General features: G+C 62.5%; 1 protein-coding gene across 1 annotated transcript in view; it reads left to right on the top strand.

Annotated features, from left to right (window-relative positions):
- Nucleotides 1-18,238, top strand: part of LAMA5 (laminin subunit alpha 5) — a 58,017-nt gene that overhangs the window by 28,322 nt on the left and 11,457 nt on the right. Inside the window, exons 12-48 of the mRNA XM_031656893.1 lie at nucleotides 464-604; nucleotides 703-840; nucleotides 922-1,056; nucleotides 1,134-1,268; nucleotides 1,344-1,481; nucleotides 2,669-2,721; nucleotides 3,015-3,120; nucleotides 3,669-3,721; nucleotides 3,812-3,917; nucleotides 4,333-4,432; nucleotides 4,612-4,768; nucleotides 4,914-5,052; nucleotides 5,268-5,410; nucleotides 5,493-5,599; nucleotides 5,719-5,872; nucleotides 6,240-6,400; nucleotides 6,477-6,585; nucleotides 7,748-7,845; nucleotides 7,921-8,122; nucleotides 8,251-8,377; nucleotides 8,946-9,085; nucleotides 9,589-9,704; nucleotides 9,787-9,998; nucleotides 10,408-10,612; nucleotides 10,843-10,987; nucleotides 11,183-11,323; nucleotides 11,765-11,938; nucleotides 12,200-12,301; nucleotides 12,412-12,495; nucleotides 13,936-14,166; nucleotides 14,945-15,058; nucleotides 15,296-15,420; nucleotides 15,639-15,719; nucleotides 15,832-16,046; nucleotides 16,746-16,846; nucleotides 17,057-17,237; nucleotides 17,338-17,487. Of these exons, the coding sequence (XP_031512753.1) occupies nucleotides 464-604; nucleotides 703-840; nucleotides 922-1,056; nucleotides 1,134-1,268; nucleotides 1,344-1,481; nucleotides 2,669-2,721; nucleotides 3,015-3,120; nucleotides 3,669-3,721; nucleotides 3,812-3,917; nucleotides 4,333-4,432; nucleotides 4,612-4,768; nucleotides 4,914-5,052; nucleotides 5,268-5,410; nucleotides 5,493-5,599; nucleotides 5,719-5,872; nucleotides 6,240-6,400; nucleotides 6,477-6,585; nucleotides 7,748-7,845; nucleotides 7,921-8,122; nucleotides 8,251-8,377; nucleotides 8,946-9,085; nucleotides 9,589-9,704; nucleotides 9,787-9,998; nucleotides 10,408-10,612; nucleotides 10,843-10,987; nucleotides 11,183-11,323; nucleotides 11,765-11,938; nucleotides 12,200-12,301; nucleotides 12,412-12,495; nucleotides 13,936-14,166; nucleotides 14,945-15,058; nucleotides 15,296-15,420; nucleotides 15,639-15,719; nucleotides 15,832-16,046; nucleotides 16,746-16,846; nucleotides 17,057-17,237; nucleotides 17,338-17,487 (5,019 nt within the window). The remainder of the gene's footprint in view (nucleotides 1-463; nucleotides 605-702; nucleotides 841-921; nucleotides 1,057-1,133; nucleotides 1,269-1,343; nucleotides 1,482-2,668; nucleotides 2,722-3,014; nucleotides 3,121-3,668; nucleotides 3,722-3,811; nucleotides 3,918-4,332; nucleotides 4,433-4,611; nucleotides 4,769-4,913; nucleotides 5,053-5,267; nucleotides 5,411-5,492; nucleotides 5,600-5,718; nucleotides 5,873-6,239; nucleotides 6,401-6,476; nucleotides 6,586-7,747; nucleotides 7,846-7,920; nucleotides 8,123-8,250; nucleotides 8,378-8,945; nucleotides 9,086-9,588; nucleotides 9,705-9,786; nucleotides 9,999-10,407; nucleotides 10,613-10,842; nucleotides 10,988-11,182; nucleotides 11,324-11,764; nucleotides 11,939-12,199; nucleotides 12,302-12,411; nucleotides 12,496-13,935; nucleotides 14,167-14,944; nucleotides 15,059-15,295; nucleotides 15,421-15,638; nucleotides 15,720-15,831; nucleotides 16,047-16,745; nucleotides 16,847-17,056; nucleotides 17,238-17,337; nucleotides 17,488-18,238) is intronic.

Genomic DNA, 18,238 nt, shown 5'->3' with positions numbered 1-18,238 from the left:
ACCAATGGTTACTCTTACACTTCTGACAAGTATTGAACCTTTATTTTTGTATCAGTACAAAAACTGAAGCATGTTCACAACTCTCCTTTCATGCCTAAGACATTTGATGCATTCTTTCTACCTTCTTCTCAACGCCCGATATTGTTTCTAAAGAAACTATAATTTGCTTTGCAGCTTGTTTTGGTTTGTTTGTATTTTCTCTTTGTGTTAATGCTTGCAGCTAACTTGGAATCTACATAACAAATAACTCATTAAGCGTTTTGATAGTTGGCCTGACTTTGTTGCATGCCACTGTTTTCCCAAACACGCCTCTCCCTTATTGGGATTTTTATTCTTTTATTTTCTAGTTAATGTCGTGTAAAAGTGTAAGAAAATGAGTTTGTGGAGAGGAAAGTTTTGCCAGGAGGGGCGTACTGGGGTCTACAGGGCATCTGAGACTCCCCTGCCTGTCCCCACCCTCTAGATTGTGACTGCAGTGCGGCAGGGACCCAGGGCAACGCCTGCCGGAAGGACCCGAGAGTGGGACGCTGCGTGTGCAAACCCAACTTCCAAGGCACCCATTGTGAGCTCTGCGTGCCAGGGTTCTATGGCCCCGGCTGCCAGCGTGAGTCCCCTGTCCCCGCTGAACCTCCACCTGCTCTCGAGGCGGATACGAGGGGCCTGGTGACTCTAACCAAACATGTGGGCCACCCTTCCCTGCAGCCTGCCAGTGTTCCAGCCCTGGAGTGGCCGATGACCGCTGTGACCCTGACACAGGACGGTGCAGGTGCCGAGAGGGCTTTGAGGGGGCCACATGTGATCGCTGTGCCCCTGGCTACTTCCGCTTCCCTCTCTGCCAGTGTGAGTGGCACCTCTCCATGTGGGCACGGGTAGGGGAGGCCCGTGGGCCTGGCCTACCATGACATCTGCTCCACTCTGCAGTGTGCGGCTGCAGCCCTGCAGGAACCCTGCCCGAGGGCTGTGACGAGGCCGGCCGCTGCCCATGCCAGCCTGGGTTTGCTGGACCTCATTGTGACCAGTGCCACCCTGGCTACCACGGTTTCCCCAACTGCCAACGTGAGCAGAGGGCCAGGGCAGGAAGGGGCTCTGCCACCCACATGACGCCAGGGCCTGACCCCATTGTTCCCCCGCAGCGTGCACCTGCGATCCCCGGGGAGCCCTGGACCAGCTCTGCGGGGCAGGAGGTTTGTGCCGCTGCCGCCCCGGCTACACAGGCACTGCCTGCCAGGAATGCAGCCCCGGCTTCCATGGCTTCCCCAGCTGTGTCCGTGAGTGCCTAGGGAGGAAGTGGGGGGAGACGGGTGCGGTCTCCACTGCATGCCCACAACTATCCTTGTCCGTAGCCTGCCACTGCTCTGCCGAAGGCTCCCTGCACGCAGCCTGCGACCCCCGGAGTGGGCAGTGCAGCTGCCGGCCCCGCGTGACGGGGCTGCGGTGTGACACATGTGTGCCAGGTGCCTACAACTTCCCTTACTGCGAAGGTGAGTGGGCAGGTGGCTGTGTGCACCAGGTGCCGGGCCTGTTTGTGGGTCTATGTGCTGTTCACATGCTGCCTGCCTTCCTGTGATGCTGTTCACATGCATCTATGTGCTGTGTGTACTGCGACTACGTCCCCATGCTCTGTGTTCGTACCTTGTTCAGATGCTGTGCGGGAGTGTCTGTGTACTGCCCGTGTCTGCGTGCTGTGCATCTCCTCTCGTGTCTTGTGAGTGTGGGTGCGTGTGTTGTGTTTTGTAAGTGTGGGTACGTGTGTCATGTGTCACGTAAGGGTGTGCGTGTCACGTGTCTCGTAAGTGTGGGTGCGTGTCGCGTAAGTGGGTGCATGTGTTGTGTGTCGCGTAAGTGGGTGCATGTGTTGTGTGTCGCATAAGTGGGTGTGCGTGTCGCGTAAGTGGGTTTGTGTGTCGCGTAAGTGTGGGTGCATGTGTTGTGTGTCGCATAAGTGGGGGCATGTGTCGTGAGGCGCGTAAGTCTGGGTGTGTGTGTCGCTTAAGTGGGTGTGTGTGGTGTGTGTCGTGTGGGTGTGTGTTGCATAAGTGGGTGTGTGTGTCATGTAAGTGTGGGTGCATGTGTTGCATGTTGCATAAGTGTGGGTGCATGTGTTGCGTAAGTGTGGGTGTGTGTTGCGTAAGTGGGTTTGTGTGTTGCATAAGTGTGGGTGCACATGTCATGTGTTGCCTAAGTGGGTTTGTGTGTCGCATAAGTGGGTGTGCGCATTGCGTGTCACGTAAGTGTGGGTGCACGTGTCACGTGTTGCCTAAGTGGGTTTGTGTGTCGTGTAAGTGGGTGCACGTGTCACGTTTCTCGTAAGTGTGGGTGTGCATGTTCATGTCCTTTCACAGGTGTGTGCATGTGTTGGTACACGTGTAGTAGGCACGTTTTCACGTGCGTTTGTGTGCTTGTTCAGATGTGTGTCACACACTGTGTGTGGAATGTCCACGGGTATCCACGTTTGCGTGCGTGTCCATGAGCAGGTGCTGTGTGGTGGGGTGGCACGTCTGTTGCTGCAGAGGGAGCAGGGAGGTGTGTGTTTTCAGGCTGTCCATGTGGATGAGGGGCACCTGTGCTGGTCCTCAGCTCCCGTGGGACTGTGGGTTCTGGCTGGGCCTCCCTTGGCCTTCAGGGTCGGTCACCAGGGAATGACCAAGGCCTGGTCCTCTCTTCACAGCTGGCTCTTGCCATCCTGCTGGTCTGGCTCTGGTGGATCCTGCCCTTCCTGAGGTGAGCCCAAATCTGCTCGTGTGTGGGAGGTGGGTGGGGACACAGGTCAAGCTAAAAATCCCCAGCCGGGTGAGACCAGGGCTTCCTGCCTGCTGCTCAGTTGTCATGGCAACCCCAGGGCCTGTCTGCTGCTTAGGCTGGTCCTCTGCCCCCACTGCAGGTGACTCCTGTGAGTGGGGTGGGGGCAGGTGAGGGCTCTCAGCCCTTACTACCCCTTCTCCGGGCTCTATGGCTGAGGTTCGTGGGTGGGAGAGCAGGGAGCCACTCTGACCTGCCGTCTTGTCCTCTCCCAGGCACAGGCTCCCTGTGTGTGCCGGGCTAACGTGGAGGGGCCAAGCTGTGACCGCTGCAAACCTGGGTTCTGGGGACTAAGCCCCAGCAACCCCGAGGGCTGCACCCGTGAGTGTGCCCTGGAGGGAGTATTGGGGTATAGGGGTTCCTTGGGGGACTGTACCCGTGAGTGTATCCTGGAGGGAGTGTTGGGGTACAGGGGTTCCTGGGGAGGCTAGAGTCCCTGAGTATGCTCTAGAGGCAGTGGTGGGGTATGGGGTTCCTCGGGGGATTGTACCCATGAGTGTGCCCTGAAGGGAAGTGTGTGGGGTTCCTCAGGGGGGTGCAAGTGTGCCCTGAGGGAGTATTGGGGTTCGGGGGTTCCTTGGGCTAGAGCCTGTGAGTGTGCCCTAAAAGGGAGTATTGGGGTATGGGGGTTCCTCAGGGGGGCTGCACCCATGAGTGTGCCCTAGAGGGAGTGTTGGGGTATGGGGTTTCTTTGGGGGGCTGCACCCATGAGTGTGCCCTGGAGGGGGTGTTGGGGTGTGGGGGTTCCTTGGGGGGCTGCGCCCATGAGTGTGCTCTGGAGGGGTGTTAGTGCACGGGGGTTCCTCGGGGGGCTGGAGCCAGGCTCTCCTGCCCCACCAAGCGTCTGAGTCCCGCTCTGCTCTCCGCAGGCTGCAGCTGCGACCCCAGGGGCACGCTGGGTGGAGTTGCTGAGTGCCAGCCAGTGAGTCTGAGGACCAAGGTGTGGGGGATTTGGGGGCACGCGGATCAGGACCCTCCCCTGCCCCGCTTCACCACCTCCTTTGGCCCCCAGGGCACCGGCCAGTGCTTCTGCAAGCCCCACGTGTGTGGCCAGGCCTGTGCAGCCTGCAGGGACGGCTTCTTTGGACTGGATCAGGCTGACTATTTCGGCTGCCGCAGTGAGTGCCTCGTCGCTCGTCCCGGACCACGGCCCTGCCTCCCTCAGTTTATGCTGGGGAACCCGAGGCCCGGAGGGGCAAGTGCAGCCTGGGCAGCATGAGGCCTGGGTGATGAATGGCTGCCCCTTGGTGCCAGCCTGTGCCAGGGTGTGGGAGAGGGGGCGCAGCTCCCACCCAGATGCGTGGCTTCCTCTCCCCTGTCCTGCACCCGGGCAGATGGCACTAACGGATCCCAGCGCCCCCACCCTCGCCCTCGCCCTCGCCCTCGCCCTCACCCTCACCCTCGCCCTCACCCTCGCCCTCTGGACTCTCCATCGCCCGGAGAGCCCCAGGCAGGCTTCTCAGTCTGGCTGTGAGGGGCCCCTGAGGCTGGTGGGGGCTGGGCAGCCTCTCACCTCCCACCTTCTCCCCGCAGGCTGCCGGTGTGACGCTGGCGGTGCCCTGGGGCAGAGCTGTGAACCGAGGACGGGTGCCTGCCGGTGCCGCCCCAACACCCAGGGCCCCACCTGCAGCCGGTGGGTACCCCTTCCCCACTGGATGGCGGGGAGCGGGGCAGGCAGCTTATCCTCCAGGCCCCTCTGTGTCCCTCACCATGGGCCCACGTGAGGCCTTGCCCTTTCTGGAGATTCGGGGCTGCTGTGCAGGGCCAGGTGGGATAGCCAGGCTGCACCTAACCAGCCCCTGCTGTGGCCAGGCCTGTGAGGGATCACTACGTCCCGGACCTGCACCACCTGCGCCTGGAGCTGGAGGAGGCCGCCACACCTGAGGGCCACGCTGTGCGCTTCGGCTTCAACCCCCTTGAGTTCGAGAACTTCAGCTGGAGGGGCTACGCGCAAATGGCACCTGTCCAGGTGGGCGCTGTGACCCCCTCCCAGGCTCAGCATAGACGTGGAGCCAGGCGTGGCTGGCAGGGAGGGGTGGGCAGGCCCCTTGAAGGCCCGGACCTCAGGCTGGTGGTGGTCAGGGAGAGTGACCTGACACTCCATGCCCACCCAGCCCAGGATCGTGGCCAGGCTGAACCTGACCTCCCCCGACCTTTTCTGGCTTGTCTTCCGATACGTCAACCGGGGGGCCATGAGTGTGAGCGGGCGGGTCTCTGTGAGAGAGGAGGGCAGGTCGGCCGCCTGCGCCAACTGTGAGTGGGGGTCCCTGGGCCGCAGCCCCTGCCCCACCCTGCCCCACCCTGCCCCACCCTGCCCTGCCCTACCCAGCCCAGCCCACTCCCAAGCCCCGCCACCTTCCTCTGGCTCATGTAGGTGGTAGGACCAGCCTATCCCCCACCCTGTCGGGGTGTAGCCTGGGGTGGCCCCAAGGGCTGGGCTTAGGAGTCTCACCCCCTACCTCCCCCAGGCACAGCGCAGAGCCAGCCCGTGGCCTTCCCGCCCAGCACAGAACCTGCCTTCGTCACTGTGCCCCAGAGGGGCTTCGGAGAGCCCTTCGTGCTGAACCCTGGCACCTGGGCCTTGCTTGTGGAGGCTGAAGGGGTGCTCCTGGTGAGGCAGGGGCTGGAGTGAGGGCTGGGAGCAGGGGCAGGGGGTGGGGCCCACCACTCTTAGCGCTACCTCTACCCTGCAGGACTACGTGGTTCTGCTGCCTAGCGCATACTACGAGGCGGCACTCCTGCAGCTGCGGGTGACCGAGGCCTGCACGTACCGCCCCTCTACCCAGCAGTCTGGCGACAAGTGAGGTTCATGCGTGCGGTGGGACCGGGGTCAGGGCTGCCTGGACCCCCACTGTGCCTGGCTTCCCCTACTCAGGCTCTCTGGGGACCTGGGGCTGACCACAGCCTGTGTCCCCCCAGCTGCCTCCTCTACACACACCTCCCCCTGGATGGCTTCCCCTCGGCTGCGGGGTTGGAGGCCCTGTGTCGCCAGGACAACAGCCTGCCCCGGCCCTGCCCCACGGAGCAGCTCAGCCCATCGCACCCACCACTGGTCACCTGCACAGGCAGTGATGTGAGTGTCCTGGGACCCCACGGAGCAATGGGTGTTGTAGGACCTTGGCCCAGGGGCTGGGGGTCCTGTGGCGGTGGCAGGTTATAGGAGCAGGGCACTGCCTAAGGCAATGGAGCCCAGCACCCAGGCAGGGCGCCCCTTCCTCCTGCCTCCTGCGTGTGTGACCTCGGTGCCTGTCTGTACATGGGGTCGGCTGTGGCCTCTACATACAGCCCAGCCCCCACCACTTGCCTGGAGCTGTCCCATCGCCAGGGCGGGACTCAGCTGAGGGGCAGGCCCTGAGGTCAGGGAGGTGCTGGAGTAGGAGGGGAGGGAGATGGGAAGGGCAAAGGGTTGTGGGCCGCCCGTCACCCTGCCCTCCCTGCAGGTGGATGTCCAGCTTCAGGTGGCAGTGCCACAGCCGGGCCGCTATGCCCTGGTGGTGGAGTATGCCAATGAGGATGCCCGCCAGGAGGTGGGTGTGGCCGTGCACACCCCACAGCGGGCGCCCCAGCAGGGGCTGCTCTCCCTGCACCCCTGCCTGTACAGGTGAGTAGGAGCCGGTGGGGCTGGAGTAAGGGCACGCCCGGGGCTGCCCCACCTGCTGACCACCCTCCCCCCACAGCACCCTGTGCCGGGGCACTGCCCGGGATACCCAGGACCGCCTGGCCGTCTTCCACCTGGACTCAGAGGCCAGCGTGAGGCTCACAGCTGAGCAGGCACGCTTCTACCTGGTAAAGACCTCTCAGACCCCCACCCCGAGGGGTCAGCTTCTTTCAGAAGATTTGAAACATGCATGACAGGGGAGAGGACAGTTGGGGTCCCAGGTCCCCCTGGCAGCTGCACCCACTCGTGCCCAGCATGTTTCTTCTGGAACCCCTCCTGCAAGTGCTTTGTGGATTCAGTCCCTTTTGATGTCCCCCCGAGCTGTTCCATGTGCCCAGGAAAGAACCTGCAGTCACAGCTCCCAGTCACAGCTCCCAGGCCCAGGAACAACGTGGCCCCACTCTAGATGCCCCCAGGTCCCAGGGCAGCCACCTCCTGGCACAGACAGCATTGGTTGGTTGCCTGTTCTGGAACTTTCTTTTTTGTTTTTTGTTTTTTGAGATGGAGTCTTGCTCTGTCGCCCAGGCTGGAGTGCAATGGCAAGATCTTGGCTCACTGCAACCTCCGCCTCCTGGGTTCGAGCGATTCTCGTGCCTCAGTCTCCCAAGTACCTGGGACTATAGGCTCGCGCCACCGCGCCCGGCCTAATTTTTGTATTTTTAGGAGAGATGGGGTTTCACCATATTGGCCAGGCTGGTCTCGAACTCCCGACCTCAGGTGATCTGCTCACTTGGGCTTCCCAGAATACTGGGATTACAGTCAGGAGCCGCAGCACCTGGCCTGGAACTCTCTATAAATGCCACACAACATGTTCTGTGCAGCCGCGTCTCCCACTGTTGTGTCTGCGGATAAGTTGCTGTGTTCCGAGACACCAACCTCGTGTGGCCGCACGGGGAGGGAGCACCTATTCGCGGCTTGTGCCTACTGAGCGCTGGCCTGGGCTGGGTCCTGGGAGAGCTAGGCCTGTCCCGGCCTGGTGGCACCAAGCAGCACTTGAGATAAGGGTGGGGGAACAGTGGTGGATGGGAGGACGAGGGGGAGGAAGAGGGCCGTGGGAGGAGCCACATAGGCCTGTGGGCCCAGGAACTGGCCCACACGCTGGTTCAGGGCTGGGGTTTGTGCAGCCGGAACAGGGGCAAGGGCTTCTTGCAAAGAGCCGGGCTCGGTCGGGTGCCTGGGTTTGCAGTTTCCTGGGTCTGAGTTGTGTGACCGGCCCCCGCGTTGTACCGCCTGCACTCCCCATCCTCCCCGCCCCACGGGCGTTGCAGCATTTCGTTCCTCTGCCTGCAGCACGGGGTCACTCTGGTGCCCATGGAGGAGTTCAGCCCGGAGTTCGTGGAGCCCCGGGTCCGCTGCATCAGCAGCCACGGAGCCTTTGGTCCCAGCAGGTAGTGGGGCTGGGAGGGGCGTGGCCAAGGGCCCGGTGGCAGGGCTGGCTCTGACTCATCCACTGCTCTCACCAGTGCTGCCTGTCTGCCCTCGCGCTTCCCAAAGCCGCCCCAGCCCATCATCCTCAGGGACTGCCAGGTGATCCCGCTGCCGCCTGGCCTCCCGCTGACCCACGCACAGGACCTCACGCCAGCCACATCCCCAACCGGACCCCAGCCTCGGCCCCCCACTGCCGTGGACCCTGATGTGGAGCCCACTTTGCTGCGTGAGCCCCAGGTGAGGGCCACGGTCTCTAGAGGGACGGGGGTGTCAGGGCAGGACTCTGGGCCCCAACCCAGGGCAGGTGGTCCAGGGGGCAGCCGGGGCTCACAGCTCAGGCTGCTCACTGGGGCCCATCCCTGCAGGCCACCGTGGTCTTCACCACCCATGTGCCCACGCTGGGCCGCTACGCCTTCCTGCTGCACGGCTACCAGCCAGCCCACCCCACCTTCCCCGTGGAAGTCCTTATCAACGCCGGCCGCGTGTGGCAGGGTGAGTGTCTGGGGTATGGGCTGGAGGGGCTACCACACACCATGAGGCTGGAACGCCTGCGCCACAGCGTGACCTGTGCTGCCTACTTTGAGCGACAGGCAACATGATCCTATCCTGCTGTCAGTTCTCAAACTAGCTGCCCTTGCAGGCTGCAGCCCCCACCCGTCCCCCACATTCCCGGAAAAGCCTGGGTCTCACCTCTGTCTCGTGCGCTGGGAAGCCCCGTTGTGCTCCATGGCACGTGGCGAATTGAGGACTTGCCCCAGGATGCCGCTGGCAGCACGTGCGGCCCTGTGTCTGTCTGGTTTCTGGCTTGGCCAAGCCTGGGGTCCCGCACATGGAGTTGACCAGCACCTAGAGGTGTCCTGCGTGACATCTGTAGGTCATGACGCGGCCAACCCCCCTGACATGAGGAGCTGGCCTTGCAGACCTCTTGGGCACATCCCATGCCTGTGGCCGTTGGCTAGCGGGCACTCCTTGGCTGCCCAGACGCTGCCATCTTCAACCCTCTGGGTGTGTTGGGGGCACTGGAAATGGGCGCCTGACCCTGTCTTTCTCCCCCACCCAGGCCATGCCAACGCCAGCTTCTGTCCACATGGCTACGGCTGCCGCACGCTGGTGGTGTGTGAGGGCCAGGCCCTGCTGGACGTGACCCACAGCGAGCTCACTGTGACTGTGCGTGTGCCCGAGGGCCGCTGGCTCTGGCTGGTGAGTCCCAGCTGGTGTCCTGCTCAGGCACCAGCTGTTCTTATACTTGTCATACCACTCTGGTACACTTGGGCTGGGTCCGTCCTGGGCCTGCTGAGGCCCAGCCTTGTGCCCAGCAAAGCAGCTCGTGCCTTTGGGGACCTCCTGATCCACCTTGTGAGGCTCCAGAGGGGCCCTGGACCCTGCACCCTGCAACCTGCTGGTCAGGGTGGCCTTCCTGGAGGAGGTGGGGCCTCCAGGAGGGAGAGGGAGGAGGAAGGCGTGACCAGCAGAGATGTGGGAGACACCAGGAGGTCTCATCAATGCTGCTGCCTCCTCACACCCCCAAAGCTGCTGTTTGGCTTGGAGTGGCCTCCCCTGGGCAGCCAGGGCCCGGGGCTGGCTTGTGCTGCTGCTGCCAGGACTCTGAGCTGCCTCCAGGACCCTGGTCCTAGCCAGCCTCTGGGGGCCTCCCTGCTGCAGGCTCTGGGCCCACGGGAGAGTGACCAGGCCTCACCCCCTAGGATTATGTCCTCGTGGTCCCTGAGAACGTCTACAGCTTTGGCTACCTCCGGGAGGAGCCCCTGGACAAATCCTATGACTTCATCAGCCACTGCGCAGCCCAGGGCTACCACATCAGGTGGGCTGGGCTCTGGCAGGTCAGGGGTCCAGGGTGGGGGTCTGGCCCGGCAGCCAGCCTCACCGCTCGCCCCTCCATGTAGCCCCAGCAGCTCATCCCTGTTCTGCCGAAATGCTGCTGCCTCCCTCTCCCTCTTCTATAACAACGGAGCCCGGCCATGTGGCTGCCACGAAGTAGGTGCTACAGGCCCCACGTGTGAGCCCTTCGGGGGCCAGTGTCCCTGCCGTGCCCACGTCATTGGCCGTGACTGCTCCCGCTGCGCCACCGGATACTGGGGCTTCCCCAACTGCAGGCGTGAGTACCCCAGTCCTTGGGTGCCCAGTGGCGAGGACTTGGTGCTAGAGCCCAAGGGGGATGGGTCGACCAGAAAGCAAGGCACAGAGGTCAGGAGAATGTTGTAGAGCCTGGCAGGGCAGCATTGCTGCCCCGTCTGCAGGCCTGGGCCCAGGACTCCAGCTTGTGGGCTGTGCAGAAGGTTTCAGAGACTAGCAGGTGGTCCACAGTCCCTGACGACTTTGATTCTGAGCAGCTGCCCCCACGTCAGGAGCTGTCCAAGGCTCAGCTCCCAGGGCAGGGGTCCCTGTTCTTGTCCCCCGCCCCCGCCACACTGCCACACCACCACATCCCCTAGGGCTGCATTCAGAGCCTCTGAGAGGGTCGGGACTGGGAAGACGGGTCAGCAAACCCTGTGCCCATCCCACAGCCTGTGACTGCGGCGCCCGCCTCTGTGACGAGCTCACGGGACAGTGCATCTGCCCACCACGCACCGTCCCGCCTGAGTGCCTGCTGTGCCAGCCCCAGACCTTTGGCTGCCACCCCCTGGTCGGCTGTGAGGAGTGTAACTGCTCAGGGCCCGGCGTCCAGGAGCTCACAGACCCTACCTGTGACACAGACAGCGGCCAGTGCAAGTGAGAGCCCAGAGCGGGATCACCGCGGCCCCTGGCAGCCTTAAGGACAGCATTTCCTTGCGCCAGCAGGTCCTGGCACCCGCCCTGCTCCCATTTGTGCTCCCTGGGTGCAGCAGTGCCCTCTCCTCCACTTCTGGGAGGATGCTGCCTGGGTGGGGGGTGCCTACAAGGTCTCACTTTGGTGTGAGTGACCGGGAGTGGAGGGGGCTCAGCTCCTGTCCCTGCCGCAGGTGCAGACCCAACGTGACCGGGCGCCGCTGTGATACCTGCTCTCCGGGCTTCCATGGCTACCCCCACTGCCGCCCGTGTGACTGTCACGAGGCGGGCACTGCGCCTGGTGTGTGTGACCCCCTCACAGGACAGTGCTACTGTAAGGTGAGTGAGGGCTGGGCCCGGATCTGGCCTCTGCCTCCGGCCTCAGCTGAAACAGTGTCCTTATGGGCCTTTCTGGGCAGCTGGGGCTTCCCGGAAGCTTTTGGGAGAGTCATCCCCACGGGCAAGTGGTTACCAGGAACCTGGGGTCAGGCACCTGGCACCTGCCAACCACCTTCACTGTCCTCTCATCCCTAGGAGAATGTGCAGGGCCCCAGATGTGACCAGTGCAGCCTTGGGACCTTCTCCCTGGATGCTGCCAACCCCAAAGGTTGCACCCGCTGCTTCTGTTTTGGGGCCACGGAGCGCTGCCGGAGCTCGTCCTACACCCGCCAGGAGGTGCGTCTGTAGGACTGAGGGCAGCGCCTTCTCGGGGAGGGCGTATGTGGGACTGGACGCAAGATGGGGCGCTGTAGGCCGGGCGCGGTGGCTCAAGCCTGTAATCCCAGCACTTTGGGAGGCCGAGGCGGGTGAATCACGAGGTCAGGAGATCGAGACCATCCTGGCTAACACGGTGAAACCCCGTCTCTACTAAAAAAATACAAAAAACTAGCCGGGCGAGGTGGCGGGCACCTGTAGTCCCAGCTACTCGGGAGGCTGAGGCAGGAGAATGGCATGAACCCGGGAGGCGGAGCTTGCAGTGAGCCGAGATCCGGCCACTGCACTCCAGCCTGGACGACAGAGCGAGACTCTGTCTCAAAAAAAAAAAAAAAAAAAAAAGATGGGGTGCTGTGATGTGTGGGCGTCCACCCGTGTGCACCCACATGTATGTGCCCACAGTTCGTGGACATGGAGGGCTGGGTGCTGCTGAGCATTGACCGGCAGGTGGTGCCCCACGAGCGGCGGCCAGGGTCGGAGATGCTCCGTGCAGACCTGCGGCACGTGCCCGAGGCGGTGCCTGAGGCCTTCCCCGAGCTGTACTGGCAGGCCCCACCCTCCTACCTGGGGGACCGGGTAAGCAGGGCATCAGGTCTGGGGGAGGCACTTTGAGGATGGCCAGGACGCCTGAGAGGGTTGGGAGCCAGGAGTGGGGCTCTGTCCACTGAGGGGGAGTTCCATGAGGGTCCACGAGGGTGCCCAGGCCCTGTCCCAGGTAGGACGAGTATCCGGGCCCAGCTCGGGGGCCCTGTGCTTGGGGTGCCCAGACCACTGCTGATGGGCTCTGAGCCTGTGGCCAGGGTCTGGCCGGGTCACCTCTGTCTGTCCCGCCTCCAGGTCTCATCCTATGGTGGGACCCTCCGTTATGAACTGCACTCGGAGACCCAGCGGGGAGACGTCTTTGTCCCCACGGAGAGCAGGCCGGATGTGGTGCTGCAGGTGAGGGAGCTGCAGCTCAGCCACGTGGTTGGGTGGGTGTGGTGGGCGTGGCCCAGCGGCTCCGTGGTCCAGGCCCGGGCCGACCCTCACCTACCCATGTGCCTCCCCAGGGCAACCAGATGAGCATCACATTCCTGGAGCCGGCATACCCCATGCCTGGCCACATTCACCGTGGGCAGCTGCAGCTGGTGGAGGTGAGGGGAGCTGGTTTGGGCACCCGGGTCCCTCCCAGACCTCAGCACACCCGAGAAGGCCGGAAGGGGTCCCAGTACTGCTGTGCCTATTCTCTGTGGTGGAAAACAGCCCAGGAGCAGAAGCGGGCGGGGGCTGGGGGAGTGCACACACCTGTTGTCAGACATCTTCCGCGCTAGGGTCACCCTGGGGTGTGATGCCGTCTTCCCACCTGCTTTGCGAGTCCCTGATCCCTGAGGGGTGAGCAGCTGCTCAGCCGCTGTTGGCTTCCTCCTCCGTGCACTGCTCGTTAGCATCTTTTGCCCATTTCTCTTTGACTTGTGGGTCTTTTTCCATCCTTTTAGAGGAGTTCTTTGTTATTCTTGGTGCTTACCCTCTGTCAGACTTCAGAGTAACAACCGTCTTCTCCCATTTCACAGCTCATCTGGTTTTCCTTTGCTTTTTTTTTTTTTTTGAGATGGAGTCTGGCTCTTGTCAGTCTCAGGCTGGAGTGATGGTGCACCTTGGCTCACTGCAGCCTCCACCTCCCAGGTTCAAGTGATTCTTCTGCCTCAGCTTCCCAAGTAGCTGGGACTATAGGCACCCGCCACCACGCTCGGATAATTTTGTATTTTTAGTAGAGACGGGGATTTGCCGGGGTGGTTGGCCAGGCTGGTCTTGAACTCCTGACTTCAGGTGATCCTCCCACCTCAGCCTCCCAAAGTGATGGGATTACAGGCGTGAGCCACCATGCCCAGCCTGAGCTGTCTTTTGATGAACAGTCTTATAGTTAATGTAACTTGAATTTATCCTTTTTTCCTTGGCAGCAAGCGTTTTTGCATCTTGTTTGAGAAAGTATCTGTCACTACTTGATCAGAAAGGACCCGTCTGTATTTTCTTCTAGAAGCTTGACTGTTCTCTTTGTGTATTTCAATTCTTTTTTTTTTTTTTTTTTGAAGCAGAGTCTTGCTCTATCACCCAGGCTGGAGTGCAGTGGCTGAATCTCAGCTCACTGCAAGCTCCGCCTCCCAGGTTTGCGCCATTCTCCTGCCTCAACCTCCCTAGTAGCTGGGACTACAGGCGCCCGCCACCTCGCCTGGCTAGTTTTTTGTATTTTTTAGTAGAGACAGGGTTTCACCGTGTTAGCCAGGATGGTCTCCATCTCCTGACCTCGTGATCCACCCATCTCAGCCTTCCAAAGTGCTGGGATTACAGGCTGGAGCCACTGCGCCCAGCCGTATTTCAATTCTTAAGGCATCAGGAGCTGGTTTGGTGTGTGGTGTGAGGCAGGGATCTAGATGCTCTGACCACATGGGAGACTGATTTTTCTACCTGTGTGTACCTCTTCCTGCCCCGTGGTCTTTGTGCCCCTCCATCCCTTACAGGGCTGGGGGGTCTGTTGTAGGCTTCCTGTTCTGTCCCATTGAGTGTGGCCCCACTGAGGTGCCATCCTGGACCCACAGGGGAACTTCCGGCACACGGAGACTCGCAACACTGTGTCCCGTGAGGAGCTCATGATGGTGCTTGCCAGCCTGGAGCAGCTGCAGATCCGTGCCCTCTTCTCGCAGATCTCCTCGGCTGTCTCCCTGCGCAGGGTGGCACTGGAGGTGGCCAGCCCAGCAGGCCAGGGTACCCTGGCCAGCAATGTGGAGCTGTGCCTGTGCCCCGCTAGCTACCGGGGGGACTCATGCCAGGTGAGGTCAGGACAACACCAGACTGTGAGGCGGCTCACCTGTGCACGCCTTTCCCTCCAGCATCTTCCCTGTGTTCCCTTCCTTGCTGCCTCTACTTCCTGTCTCCCTACTCGCCTCTCTTCCTGCCCCTGCCCTTTGCAGGCTGCTGGCCAACTCATGGGCCTGCCCATCCCCTGCTGTCCATCTGCCTGCCCCTTGTCTGCCTGCTGCTCATCCGACTGCCCCTCCATGCACACACCCTCCATACCCCTTCCCCACCTACTCCAGGCCCCACCCACTGGGTCACCTGGACATCCCCCACTGACCATCCTGGCATCTGCCTGTCATTCACTGCCTGTCATCCTGGCGTCTGCCTGTCATTCTGTCTGTCCCTTGCCCACTGTGCGTCCGTCCAGTTGCTAATCTGTCTGTCTGCTGTAACTTTGCTCCTTCTGTATGAGGAGGTTTGTGGTTGGACATCTCCTAGAAGGAGTGGAAAAAGCAGGTCCTGGTCCACGTGGAGGGGGTGGTCACCAGCCCCAAGGCCTGGTCATTCCTGAGACAGGACATCTGTGTGACTTTGAGAGCCGTGTCCTCAAACAGCAGCCAGGTGCTGGCCTACCTCCAGCCAGCTGAGGCCAGGAGTTCCTGACCAGCGTCTGACCCACCAGTGACCACACTCCATGGGTTCCCAGTGCCTTGTGCCTGCAGGATCCCTGAGGGTCTGACCTGTGAGCCTGCAGGGTGGGGCCCCTCATCCTCTCAATCGCTGATGCCACCTGTCCCCTTATGCCCTCAGGAATGTGCCCCCGGCTTCTATCGGGACGTCAAAGGTCTCTTCCTGGGCCGATGTGTCCCTTGTCAGTGCCACGGACACTCAGACCGCTGCCTCCCTGGCTCTGGCATCTGTGTGGTGAGTGGGGGCTGGCGGGGCCGGCGGGGGGCACATTCACTGAAGGCACAATCAGGCGTGCCAGGGAAGACTAGGGACTGCACTTCCAGGTCAGCTGAGGTCTGGGGAAGGGTGTTGCCCAGCGGAGGACCATCTGGCCTTGGGCACAGAGTCCGAGGCAGGGGTGGTGGGAGCTGCACAGACTTGGCAGTAGGATGTGTGTGTCTACCATAGCACTGACTGTCCATTCTGCCCCAGGACTGCCAGCACAACACCGAAGGAGCTCAATGTGAGCGCTGCCAGGCTGGCTTTGTGAGCAGCAGGGAGGACCCCAGTGCCCCCTGTGTCAGCTGCCCCTGCCCCCTCTCAGTGCCTTCCAACAAGTAAGCTCCTCCAGGGATGAGGCCCTGACGGTGCCACGCTCCCTTCACCCCGCAGCGGGATGGGTTCCCACTGCCCTCTGCAGAGGCCTGGACAGCTGGGGGTGTCCGTGAGGTCTGGACCCCAGACGCCTGGCGTGTGTTCCAGCCTAGGCACAGTGTGTTCACCCGGGCCCGGGCACTGCCAGGTTCCTAGTGACTGATGCTGCTGGTCTTTGCAGCTTTGCCGAGGGCTGTGTCCTGCGAGGTGGCCGCACCCAGTGCCTCTGCAAACCTGGTTATGCAGGCGCCTCCTGTGAGCGGTGAGCTGGGGCCAGGGCAGTGGGGCAGGGCCTGAGTGCTGACCCCAGGATACACGAGGGTGGGGGCCACGGGCCACTGACCACTGATGGCCCCTCCCCACCCTGCTCCCAGGTGTGCGCCCGGCTTCTTCGGGAACCCACTGGTGCTGGGCAGCTCCTGCCAGCCTTGTGACTGCAGCGGCAATGGTGACCCCAACCTGCTCTTCAGCGACTGTGACCCCCTGACGGGTGCCTGCCGTGGCTGCCTGCGCCACACCACTGGGCCACGCTGCGAGATCTGTGCCCCCGGCTTCTATGGCAACGCGCTGCTGCCCGGCAACTGCACCCGTAGGCGTCGGGCTGGGAGGGATGCACCCTGGGGAGGGTTGCGCAGGGAGGAGGGAGGCCTGCTGGGCATACCCCAGAAGTAGGCTGTGTGCCTGATGCTGGGGCCCAGCCAGGACAAGATGGAGTCAGCCTTCTGTGCTCATGGTCAACCCTTTCTCCCCCGCTATGATCAGGCTCTCCCGCCCCAACGATCAGGCCCCTTCACCATCAGGCCTTCCCCCGACCATCACACCCTTTCTCCCTACCACAGTCAGACCCTCCCCATACCAGGATCACATCCCCCCTCCCCGACCCATGGTCAGACTTTACCCCGCTGTGATCAGGCCCCTCCCTTCACCATCAGACCCTCCCCCTAACTTGTGATCAGGCCCCCCCATTTCACGATCACATCCCCTCTCCCCCCACAATCAGGGTCCCCTCACGGTTAGACACCACCAGCAATGCCCTGCCACTGGCAGCGGACACCAGCCATCAGCCATCAGAGCAGAGCAGGCCGTGGTGGGGAGTCTGCAGGTCCCTCGGGCCCAGCAGAGGCAGCTGGGGAGTGGGGCCAGGCTGGGACAGGAGTGGGTAGCTGGGTGGTCCGGCGGCCTGGAACCGGCAGAGCAGGAGGCAGTGAAGTGAGGGCTTAGTGGGGTGCATAGGGGCTACCTAGGGGGTGAGAGGGCCCAGGGCTGCAGTCATGGACCCCTTCTGCAGGGTGCGACTGTGCCCCATGTGGGACAGAGGCCTGCAACCCCCATAGCGGGCAATGCCTGTGCAAGGCGGGTGTGACTGGGCGGCGCTGTGACCGCTGTCAGGTGAGGCTGTGCGGTAAGCAGGGCTGGGTGGGTGGGGCCTGGGGACTGGAGTTGGGGCCTGGGGAGAGGCTGATAGGTGGGGCTGAGGGGCGGTGTTTGATGGGCGGAGCCTCAGGGGCCAGGGCCAGATGGGCAGGACCCCTGGCCTCCTGGTTGGTCTGGGACAGTCTTGAGGGCTGGGCAGGGCAGTGACTACAGCCTGTGCCACAGGAGGGACATTTTGGCTTCGAAGGCTGCGGGGGCTGCCGCCCGTGTGCTTGTGGACCGGCCGCCGAGGGCTCCGAGTGCCACCCCCAGAGCGGACAGTGCCACTGCCGACCAGGGACCATGGGACCCCAATGCCGCGAGTGTGCCCCTGGCTACTGGGGGCTCCCTGAGCAGGGCTGCAGGCGTGAGTGCTGGCAGGTCACAGGAGGGTGGATGGGGACTTCTGAATGGGGGACGCCCCAAGGTCCCAGGCCGGCCATGCTCACCCAAGCCCCCCACCGCAGGCTGCCAGTGCCCTGGGGGCCGCTGTGACCCTCACACGGGCCGCTGCACCTGCCCCCCAGGGCTCAGTGGGGAACGCTGTGACACCTGCAGCCAGCAGCATCAGGTGCCTGTTCCAGGTGGGCCTGGGGACCACAGCGTCCACTGTGAAGGTGCGTCCTCAACACCCCACTTCCCCACACCTGGGTGGAGTGGGAATCGAAGTCCTACACTGCCTGGTGACCCCTGTGTTAACTTCAACCTCCCAGAGTGGTCCCAGCTGCCTTCCATTTCCCAAGAGACCCATGCCTGTCCAACTCCATGCTGAGGAGCGCTGTGGCTCCAATGCTGGCTGTACCCCTCTACTGTCCTTAGCCTTCCTGTGTGCCCTGGCCCCACCCCATCTGCCGGCCCTGCCTCCCCCACTGACCCCACCCCTCCACTGGCCCCACCTCTTTTACTGGCCCTGCCCCTCCACTGGCTGCACTTCCTCCACTGGCCCCACCCCTCCACTGGCCCCGCCCCCCTCCCCCCCCCCCCACTGTATATTCTCCCCATCCTTTTGTGGATTCCTGGTACCCACTCAGTTCCCTGCTGATCTAACTCCTGTAATGACCTTTCAGGAAGCCCCATGCTGTCCTTTGACCTCCACTAACCTTCTCATTTTCATCCCAGCCCAGTCGCCTGTGCCAACCCCATGATGACCTCATGACCCCACCCTGACCCATTCCTCTGGCTTCCCCCATGACCCTGGTGCCGGCCCCAACCCCTTGTGCTGGTGCTACCTTCTCCCTGGGTGACCCCATGCCCTTCACCCCTATCAGACTCCTACCTGACCCCATGACTCTGCCAGAACCCTGGGACCTCCCCACGGGTCCTGTGTCCCTAAGCTGACCTCATGACCCTCTGGCTGAGCCCTCCCCA

This window comes from Papio anubis, chromosome 16 (genome assembly GCF_008728515.1).
Source record: "Papio anubis isolate 15944 chromosome 16, Panubis1.0, whole genome shotgun sequence".
Lineage (NCBI taxonomy): Eukaryota > Metazoa > Chordata > Mammalia > Primates > Cercopithecidae > Papio > Papio anubis.
This window is presented reverse-complemented; position numbering and strand designations above follow the sequence as displayed.